At 38.2% G+C, this 10,871-nt stretch overlaps 1 protein-coding gene and 2 non-coding genes across 3 annotated transcripts; 2 read left to right on the top strand and 1 right to left on the bottom strand.

Annotated features, from left to right (window-relative positions):
* The first annotated feature begins 508 nt into the window (after nucleotides 1-508).
* TRNAF-GAA (transfer RNA phenylalanine (anticodon GAA)) lies at nucleotides 509-581 on the top strand. Its single transcript has one exon. It is a non-coding gene; the product is annotated as a tRNA-Phe (tRNA).
* Nucleotides 582-7,359: 6,778 nt separating this feature from the next.
* On the bottom strand, nucleotides 7,360-10,475 carry LOC149002586 (GDSL esterase/lipase At5g55050-like). Its single transcript, XM_089137717.1, has 5 exons — nucleotides 10,207-10,475; nucleotides 9,362-9,498; nucleotides 8,657-8,890; nucleotides 8,185-8,434; nucleotides 7,360-7,903 (listed from the first exon to the last, which is right to left on the bottom strand). The coding sequence occupies exons 1-5, from the start codon at nucleotides 10,469-10,471 to the stop codon at nucleotides 7,683-7,685; spliced, it is 1,107 nt and encodes a 368-aa protein (XP_088993843.1). The 5' UTR covers nucleotides 10,472-10,475; the 3' UTR covers nucleotides 7,360-7,682.
* TRNAF-GAA (transfer RNA phenylalanine (anticodon GAA)) lies at nucleotides 8,932-9,004 on the top strand. The gene has a single exon. It is a non-coding gene; the product is annotated as a tRNA-Phe (tRNA).
* Nucleotides 10,476-10,871: the final 396 nt, after the last annotated feature.

Raw genomic sequence — 10,871 nt, 5'->3', positions numbered from 1 at the left:
ATCAAGGTTGTATATTGGCTGCAGTTAGAAGGATAACAAGAAGTGAAGAGAAAATTAATGAGCACTAAGAATGAGTTGGGATCCTCCATTCCAATGTATAGAGGGGATTGTGTCCAGGCCCCAATCTCACACTTCTCCATCATACACTTAGAAAGGGACCCACCAGCCGAGGTAGAGGATCCAGACTTCTTGAGCACTAAGTTTGTATCAGGATTCAAAGTGATATGAATAGTACCTTCAACTGCCCTTGTAGAGAAGAAATCATCAAGTTGACAAGTTGCAGGGGAGTTTTTTTGGTAAGAGCGGATTTTGGTTTAAAGTAACTTAGCAAGTCATTGCTACCGATCACCACACCAAATAATGACTTGGATAAAAGATTTTGCATTCCAACGGTTCCTAGGTATTGCACCAGATTTCCATATACAGTTGAGAAGTGATCAATTTATTGATTGATGCAGAGTGATTTCTATTTCAATAATAATAACAATAAAGCTGATATTAAATATATGCGGGGATAGCTCAGTTGGGAGAGCGTCAGACTGAAGATCTGAAGGTCACGTGTTCGATCCACGTTCACCGCAATTTTGAATAATTTTTAAAAGTTTTCTTCGCAAATTGGTTGGGGTCGGTTCTGTAATTTGTTAAAGTACCAAATACTTAGATGTATGCTAAGTACTTCACTATTTGCTACCCTTGGATTTTGTTTTTTTGCTACGGAAATTTATTACCGTCGCAAATAGTTTGTGTTATAACTTTGGCTACGGAATTTATTTACCATTGCAATTTTTTTTGGGGGGAGGGTGAGTTTATAAATATGGTCTCAAGCCCATCTGGAAAAATGGAAAATCCTGGAAATTTATCGGTCCATTTCCTTGTCCAGAAATTATTAAGGATATATCTGAAAAATCAACCAACATCCTAGGCGCCACTTCATCTCAAGCATATGCGGCTAGGACTGCTTCCAAGAATTCCACTACTATTAGAAGTTTCACAACTAATCAAACTTCCAAGAGTTCCATTGCTGTTAGAAGTTCCACAACTGATCAAACTTTCAAGAGTTCTACTAATGTTAGAAGTCTCACAGCTGATCAAACACCAGTTATTACATACAAAAAGAACTCTACAATTAGTACTCACAAAGACATATGCAACCCAAATGAAATACTGATTGGTACAAACTCCTACTCAATATCTTATGTAATCTAAAACACTAGAGTCCTAACACCACAACCACAAGACTCCTAGAACTATACAGAGAAGGACTCCAACAAAACCCCCTTAATTTCAACCTGTTATTCCAACTTCCAATTCTGTCTTGTGTCTCTTATTTTTTTCACATTAGATGCCAATACAATCAACTATCTACCCTTTCAAACCATTCTTTCCTAACTTTGGAATCTCCCTCTTTCCTTTTCTGCTTATTGGTACATTACAGCCGGTAATATAACCTTCCAGATGCATGTCTCGTATAAGGTGAACAAGAGCATCTGGAAGGTTGTTCCAATCCATTTGCAGTTCCACAACTTGATCAAGGAAATTAGTAAGGAAATCAGCACCTTCTTTGACTCATGAACCCTGTGACAAAACGTGCTCCTCAAGAATAGAGTTGAGCAATCTCTTATATCTTCAATGATATCTACTACATACCACGGTGGTTCCCATCTCCCTATTATCATGGAGAAGAATTTTTTTGTTATCCTAATCAAATCTAAAACTAAATCCAAAAGGAAGCATTACTGCTGATTGTAATGGATTCACTGATGGGTTTGAGTTAAGAATGAAAGTGTCTACCTCATACAAATATGAATCATACAAGAATCACTATTGCCTTCTTGGAAATAATAAAAAATGAAAATAGTGTGCTTGGTTGCATGGCTAATGTATGTCACGTTACACATTTAGAGCTAATTCTAGATATTCCCAATGAAGCATGAAAGTTATATATGTTGGGTTTAATTTGTTCAGCAAGTAGAAGTTTGTAAAAGGAAAGAGATAGGTAGAATACTCTGGATTCAAGGCTAAGCGGACTATGGTTGGGTTCAATTACCAGGTAAAACGACACCATATCTGTTCACCAACGTTTTCTGTTGAAAAAAATTGTTCTCTTTATTTTCCATTTTCAGAAGTTCAGAAATTGTTCTCTTTATTCTCCATTTTCTGTTTAGAAATCAGAAATTGTTCTCTTTCTTTTGTCAAGTCTCATGTCTCATTTATACGGAGTATCTAAAACTATTAGAATCTGTTAGAGTAGTTTCAGCAGTTTTTCTTCTTTCTTTCTTCTTTCTTCTTTTTCTTTTTCTTTTTTTTTTTTTTTATTTATTTTTTTTTTTATTATTATTTTTTTTTATTGTTGATAAGAAGAAAAAATATATATTACTTAAAGACAATTACAAATATAATAATACGGATCATTAGAGTCTTCATTTCCTAATGTAGCATTTATAGCTAGGTTAGTGATCCAACGATGAAGCTGTGGGGATGGGAATTCATCAAAAGTGGTAATTCAAAGTTCTAGTAGCTAGCTGCATTAAACTATCAATTACAGATAAGGGCCAAAAAGACACTAAAGGTCTTGGTAATAGGTTTTTTAGTGCCAAATGATTACTCCAAACTTCATCCACTTCTAGTCCAAGAACCTTCGCAGCATTGATTCCTGCTTGCAATTCAACTAGTATAGCTTCCAAAGTATCTTCAGTGTTTATCATGCCAAAAGAAAGACTTTATATGTCCATCTACAACAACCCCCATGCTCCATCCAGCCGCATTCACCTGTTTGTTAAAAATCCCTGCACACATTAATAAAACATTAGAATTCGTTGGCATAAGAGGGCATATTTGTCTTTGCATCTCAGAATACAGTGTTTCATCATAGAGGTGGTCTGCTTGACTCCCCCCCCCCTAATTCACAAGCACATGTGATTTCGGTTGTAGCGTACCCACCCAATTATTGATACAAGCAATAACCGAGATTGGGTGAAAAAACTATACCATTTATTTCCTGCCATATAAATATGAAGACAGAAACAATCCACGTGGCCGTTGGTTTATCCATTTGACTTTGAATTTTTTGACACATCCTTAATAGTGATGTATCGTTCCAATATTCAGTTCTCAATCTTGCAGGCTCAGCCACGTGGATTCTCTTTGTCCAATCACAAGAAATCAACACATGCCAAATAGTTTCCCTTTCCTTCCCACATAACACACAATCAGGTTGGATATGAGTCCACTGAGCAATTTTTGCTCTCACTGGTAACCCATCACTCAGTGTACGCCAAAAGAAGATTAGGAGTTTAGGGTGGATTGGTAGTTTTCACAGAATTTTCACCACCTAGCTACTTGAGCATCCTGTGGTGGAGATCTCGACTTCTCAATTGCATGGAGTGCTAATTTGACCGTAAATTTCCCATTCGAGTTCAATCGAGATACCCAACCATCATCGTAATTAGATAAATTAGGTAGTAGAGGAAAAATGGGGTTGGGTTAGACAAGTTATAGAAATTAGTAATGTTGGAAGATACTTCCCTTTCACGCATTTGTAGGTTGTTGAAAACTTCCACAACCGTACTCCGCCTATGCCATTGTGAGAAGTTAGTTAGCTAGGATTATTTGATAACAATTCATGTTGGTGTGGTTGCCATGGATCAAACTAGTATGAAGTTTGTGTTCTGTTCCCGACCTTCCGGAGAATCATTGACTTCAATTGTGATAGTATACTAGATAACTATTCCACGTCCAAGATCCTCTCTTCTTTCGTAGCTGTGGATCAAATATGGATGAGTTTTTGAAATATCTTGCTTTCAAAATTTTCATCCATAAATCTTGGTTGAGTAAGCATCCTCCACTCTTGTTTGAGTAAAAGAGCAACATTATAATCCTCCATTTTCTTAAATCCTAATCCTCCCTGCTCTTTCATTTGGCAGCATCTCCCCCAGGAAATCAAATTCATTTTCCATTGTTCCCTTGGTTTCCCATTCCAGAATCTCTGACATATTGCATCGATTTTTGTGCAAATGTTTTTTGGGTATCTAATGCTTTGCATTTGATATAGTGCCATTGATTGAAATGCAAATTGCATACGTACTACTCTTCCCGCATATGACAAATTATTTGCTTTCCACCCTGCCATTTTCTTTGCCATTCAATCCAAAACAGATTGCAATAGCCTTGTCTTTCCTTTCCTAGTAACAAAGTAGTTCCCAGATAAGTGGTCTCTTTCTTGATTTCTGACACCCGCAATATAGCCAATGTACGAGCTCTGTCTTCTTGGGAGGCACTTCTACTAAAAAAAGGCCCCACTCTTTTCTAGATTTATTTCTTGTCCCGTCAAATCCGAAAAAAGTTCTAAAACAGCTTTTAAAGCAAATATTTCCTCCCTTTCAGCCTTACAGAAGAGGAACATAACATCCACAAAGAAGAGATGTGAAATTTCTGGCACCCCACGTCCAACCTTTATGCCACTCAGAAGATTCAAATTCCTATACTCATCAAGTAATCGAGATAAAACCTCCATGATTAAAAAGAACAAATAAGGACCCAAGGGGCATCCTTGTCTAAGTCCTCGAGATCCAGAGAACCACTGGTAAGGAGACCCATTAAGCTTTATGGAAAAAGTGGGTGAGGAGATTAGGGCTTTAATAAGAGAGCACCACTTTGCATCAAACCCCAGAAAGCAAAAAAGATTTTAAATGATATTTCTATCAACTCTATCATATGCTTTGGACATGTCCAATTTTAGCGCAAGAAAACCAAATTTGGAATGTGGCATTTTCATGTAGTGAAAATTTCATGGGCAATGATGATGTTGTCAGTAATTTGTCTATTTTCCACATAAGCACCTTGGTTTGGTGAAATAAGACTAGGAAGAAATGGTTTCAATCTTTTGGCCAAAATTTTTGCAATGATTTTATAAGACACATTACACAAACTAATAAGCCTAAAATCCGACACTTCCTTAGGCTCTCCTTTCTTGGGAATTAAACATAGTAGAGTATGATTCACTCCCGGAGGAAGGGATTCATTAAGAAAGAAAGTTTTCACAAAATTGACCACCTCCCCATGAATTAAATCCCAAAATTTGTGAAAGAAAAAGGCATTAAATCCATCCACCCCTGGAGCCTTGAAAGGTCCAAGTGAAAACACAACAATCTTTACCTCTTGAAGATCCGGACATGTAGCGAGCCCCCCTAAGTATCCATCAATTGGAGGAAAGAGATTTCTAATAAAATCCAGATCCAAGGGATTCGAGGATTGATAGATATTTTTCATATAGTCGGCAAAAACCCCCGTTATGTCCCTTGGATTCGAGTATGTAGAGCCATTAGCTTTGATTGTCTCAATCTTCCTTTGATGAAGATTAATTTTACATGACAAATGATAATATCTCGTGTTTTGATCCCCATCCGAGACATACTTACCTCTCGATTGATGAGTTGCCAATCCAGGAACCTCTCATTCTCCATCACCTCAATTTCCAGAGAAGTTCTTTGGTACAAATTATCAATTCTACCAAAAACCGACTTGTTCCAGTTTGCCAGAAAACATGATAAATTTCCTAGCCTGCTAGGAAGGGATGTATCACCATTTTCATTCCATGCATACTTCAAGTCTGAAGAGAATTTTGGATGGGAAAACCAAGCATTTTGAAAATGAAGTTGTTTCCAGTCATAAGTTGGATTGGGTATAGGTTCCAAGATTAAAGGGTTGTGATCAGAACCTGTTGCTGGGAGTTTGATAACTCTAGGGTTAGGAAACCTCCCAGCCCATGAAGGGGATGAAAAGACTCTGTCTAACTTTTCTCTCACAAGATTCGGTGGAATTTGTCTATTAGCCCAAGTGAATGGACACCACAGTGCAACCCATTCCAACAATTGTTCATTGTGCAAAAAGTTTTTGAAAGCAAAATGAGCTCCTGAAGGTTTAAAAGAACCCCCCCCCCCAACTTTTCGTTGGCCTCTAAAATCTCATTGAAGTCCCCCATTAGGACAAAAGGATCCTGAATCGATTGTACCAAGGATTCTCAGATAGACCAAAAAGTTTTTCGATTCTGAATCGATTGTACCAAGGATCCTGAAGAAGTTGGATTTGACACTATAGAGTGTTACTATTCAGCAAATCAATGTCAATAATTCTTTTCTTCATGGTACCTTGAACGAAAATGTGTATATGCAACAACCACTCGATTTACATTTTTGTAATCATGTTTGCAAACTTCAAAGGTCATCATCGTATGGGATTTAGCAAGCCCCTAAGGTCTGGTTCCATCATCTTAGCTGTTATTTGCTAATGGGCCACTTTGTATTCTTGTCTACATCGATGACATATTAATTACTAGGCCTTCATCTAAGGCACAGCTCATGGGCTCTTTATTTTCTGAGTTTGCTCTTAAGGATTTGCGCGTTGCTCGATTTTACCTTGGATTTAATTGATTCCTATGCCTACGGGTTTGCTCCTCTCTCAGCAATGCTATGCTAATGGCTTACTAGCTCGGGCTGGCTCTCTGATTCTAAGCCCATTTCTACACCAATGGTACCCTCTCTTCAACTAGTTATTGTGCTGATGGTCCACCCTTATTGGATCAAACTCTCTATCAAAGTCTCATTGGGGCACTGCAGTATGCGATATTAACCTGTCTAGATTTATCCTATCTAGTGAACAAGTTGTGCCAATTTTTAGCCACTTTGAGTGAGGCCCATTGGACTGCTTTGAAGGGGCTTTTACATTAGCTTATATGAACTATTTTGTTTGGGATTCATCTTACTCCATCTTCTTTTTATTCTCTTGGGGCTCACATGAATGCAGGCTTTGCAAATTAATGCCCTGATAATTGGAAGTCTCAAGGAGGGTATCTTATATTCTTTTGGTAACAATTTGGTATCGTGGGAGTCTCAAAAACAAATCACCTTTGCAAGGTCAAGTACGGGGTGAATACAAACCCTTGCTTTAGCAACTACCAAAATTACTTGGATCCAGTCATTTCTTCAGTTGAGTATTACCCTACTTTCTCCTCCTACATTGTGGTATGGCAATGTCAATGCTACTTATCAACCAACTCAGTGTTTCATGCCCGTACAACACACATTGAGGTGGATTTTCAATTTGGTCGAGATGAAGTTGCCAGTGGATCTTGTTATTCATTATGTTTCCAGAGTTGATCAGCTTGCTAAGGCTCTTAGCAAAGGCTCTTATTCAAATTGAACTTCTTTGATCCAAACTCAAGCTCCGTGAGGGGCGGGCCCTTGACTTTGCAGAAGGGTATTAGTGAATAGTTCTCTATACCCTTATACGTTGTAATATCCGTTTCAGTTATTGTAGTATATTAACTATAAATACATGACACTGGTTTTACATTGAGGTCATTTTATTCACTCACTTGTTCTCTCGTCTTACACTTCTTCATCATGGTGAAAAACCCATATTTACTTGGCCATAAATGTAGTCTTTGAGTAGATCTTATCCTGTGCAATTACTTATCCTATGTTTTTCAAAAATGCTTGTAAGTGAAAACAAAATTGATTATTGCATCATTATGTTTACCATGAATATAACTAGCTAGTATTCTAAATCATTCCAAAGATTCGATTGAATGATCCGTCAAGTGGGGCTACAGGGGCCTTTCCATTAATGCTTCTGTTTGTTGAGGTTCCTATTTCTCTTCCGTAAGATTAACTCTCTTGTACAGCTTAGATGGCAGCTAGTTGCTTCACGTTGATAGGGTATGCATATGGTTGGGAACCGTCAAAAATGTTATCCACAAAGATACGATAAGCTGCTTCTGTGGGATGATAGAGATCCCAGAAGATGTGATTTGCTCTGTTGGAACAGTACTCAGCAATAGGCAAGCAAGGAACCTTTGCACGGAGGTTCCCCAGCCCACAACAAGCCGCTTTAACCTCTGTAAACCCTGCAAATAGATAATAAGAAGTAACAGAATCCATCACTAACTCCTCTAGTGGATGAAAATGATAATTATTAATGCAACTGAATCCAACTCCTTCACAGAATCAGACCTAGTTTGGATGGTGCCATTATTCTATCTGACTTGAGATTCGGAGGCGACTCATAAATCCTAATGGTCAATACCTTCTAATAATTTACTCTTTCAACTTAGTTCAACTCAAAACTTGGCCCAATTCAGTGGAGGAGATAGATTTGATCGCAACAAGAATCAAGATGTAGTTGTACCGTATGTAGCTGGACTCTGGATGAAGTTGATCAACATAGCGTATGTATCAAAGAAGGAAAAGTTAATGTCTCTGTGCTCTGATTTCATCCCATTAAGAAGTGCCTTGACACCTTCATTGTATGTATGAGCCCAGTAATTTGCTTCTTCATTGCATTCTTCTGATTTGTTCTGACTTCTCTGTAATGGGCAACACCCAACTGCTCCCACACCGATCATAACAAACTTACGTGCACCAAGGTTGTATATTCGCTGCATTTAGAAGGATAGCAAGAAGTAAAGAGACAATTAATTAGCACCAAGAACGAATTGGGATCCTCTACTCCTACGGGCCGGTAGACGATTGTACGTCCCAGACCCCAATCTCACACTTCTCCATCATACACTTAGAAAGGAACCCACCAGTCAAGGTAGAGGATCCAGACTATCTGAGAACTATGATTATGCCAGTATTCAAAGTGATATGAATAGTACCTTCAACTGCCCTTTTAGAGAAGAAATCATCAAGTTGACGAGTTGCTGGGGAGTCATTTTCTGGCTGAGAGTGGATTTTGGTTTAAAGTAACCAAGCAAGTCATTGCTACCGATCACCACACCAAATAATGACTTGGATAAAAGATTCTGCATTCCACCGGTTCCTAGGTATTGCACCAGATTTCCATAAACAGTTGAGAAGTAATCGATTTGTTGATCAATGGAGAGAGATTTCTGTTTGAATAAAAATACAAAAAAGCTGATGTTAATCTCATGCGGGGATAGCTCAGTTGGGAGAGCGTCAGACTGAAGATCTGAAGGTCACGTGTTCGATCCACGTTCACCGCAATTTTGAATAATTTTTAAGGGTTTTGATTTAGCCGGCCTTAATATGGTCAAGTAGGATTTTGGTTTAGCCCTAGGGCTAACTAAACCAGGACCCATCTAACCCTATATTGATTTAGTTAAATTAGAAATTATATATAGATTGAGTTTGATAAATAAACTATTTAGCAACAATTCAAGGGATTATTAGTTGGTAAAGACTAATGATTTTTAACTTAGAGGTCAAGAGTTCAAGCTTAGAAGAACCCTGATAGCATAGCCATAAACCCCATGCTTAGTTCAGACTAGTTCTTAAAGCCTATGCAGGGTTGGTTGAGTGGTAAAGATTCATATTTCTCAGTATTAGAAAAGCACCAATACCTGAAACCTATTGGTGTCATTCATAATGCCAGCTCCTCCTGAAGCAAAGTTCACCCCGTAAAGGAATGCATTGGTCTTGTTTGTTGCCGAAACTAGCGAGAAATACGGTGGTGAAGTTTGTAAACCCAATTTCTCAGCTGCAATAAAAAAAAATACATCAAGATATCATTTTTTCCCCTGAAAATTCTCAATCTAGGAAGAGTTAGAGATAAATAACACATATAACAGAGAGTTAATCCATGTCCCATGTTACCATTTCAATGGGAAGAAGGGGTATTTGTGGAGAGTGGGCTTGTCTTGTCTATGACATCCAAACCCCCCTAAAGATGGTCAAATGAAATTTATTGTGGGACCCATGATACTTTACATTTTATGTAGCATGTTTTGGTGAATCCATATCCTCTGCCTATAGGGATACCTATAGGGATAGAGGATTGGTCCCTCTCATATCTTTTCACAACAATGTTCGGAATGGATCCATCTCTACGTACTGATAGAATTAATGAGAGATGTGCACAAGACTAAAAACGTCAATTAATACGTAGTGTAGTTTACTCAAAAGTAAAATTGTATTGCTTATACTATAAATATTGAATCAAAGCCAACGCAGGGTTATTCTAGTGGTTCAAACCAACACTTCTTAGTGAAGAGGTCGTGAGATTGACTCTCACTGAAGCCTATTAATATCTCATCCCTAACTTAATAAACCCCTTTGTACCAACAAAAAATATTGTATCAAATAAATATAATATGTTGGTGGCATATGACATACATGAACCTATGTATACTACATAATCAGGTGGCGCACCTTATACAAAAATTTATGAACTAAATTCATGACTTACCAATCAAGTCTGCTGGATTCTTGCCATTAGTGAACCTGCCCGTGGGTTGATGGGTTGGAAAATCGATGCCGTTGTGGCGGAAGTTGGCCTTTGTGAGTGAGAGCTTTAAATAATTGTTGTTTCCCACATCAACCAGTGAATCTCCGAACATAAACACGGCCGGAACCAGCTGAGCAGCTTCTGTATAAGTCACTGCAACGAACAAGCTGATGAAGAAGAAGAAGTAGAAGAAGAAGAAACCCATAACTGGTTTGTAGTGAGCCATTGCAGTGAGACCAACATTCTGGAATTTGCTGTAGGTTTTTAAAACTTTAAAAGAAGTGGAAAAGCTACTGCAGCAGATCCTGATTACGTGTGATTTACAACTTTTTGATTTTTGTATGGATGTCAGTGTAGGACGGCTATCTTGATTCCTTGATGCCGCGTGGGCTCCACTTGCTGCCACCGGTAGAAATATGAATATTTAGGTGCCTTTCACATTGAAGGGAGCTTGGCTCTTTGTTCTACCCCACCTTTCATCTACTTGTTTGACAAAATTTGTCAAAAATGCAGAAATTTTGGAACTCTTCCTTGATTCTCTCTGGAAGTGGACTCCATCAACCCATTACAAGTTCAACACCCTGCCCACTATAGGGAGAGAACTCTGAACACATACATGTTCATCA

Source organism: Hakea prostrata, chromosome 10 (genome assembly GCF_041222555.1).
Source record: "Hakea prostrata isolate BN-2017 chromosome 10, UWA_Hpros_2, whole genome shotgun sequence".
NCBI classification, from domain to species: Eukaryota; Viridiplantae; Streptophyta; class Magnoliopsida; order Proteales; family Proteaceae; genus Hakea; species Hakea prostrata.
Note: the sequence above shows the minus strand (reverse complement) of the source record. Positions and strands in the feature narration are given on the sequence as shown.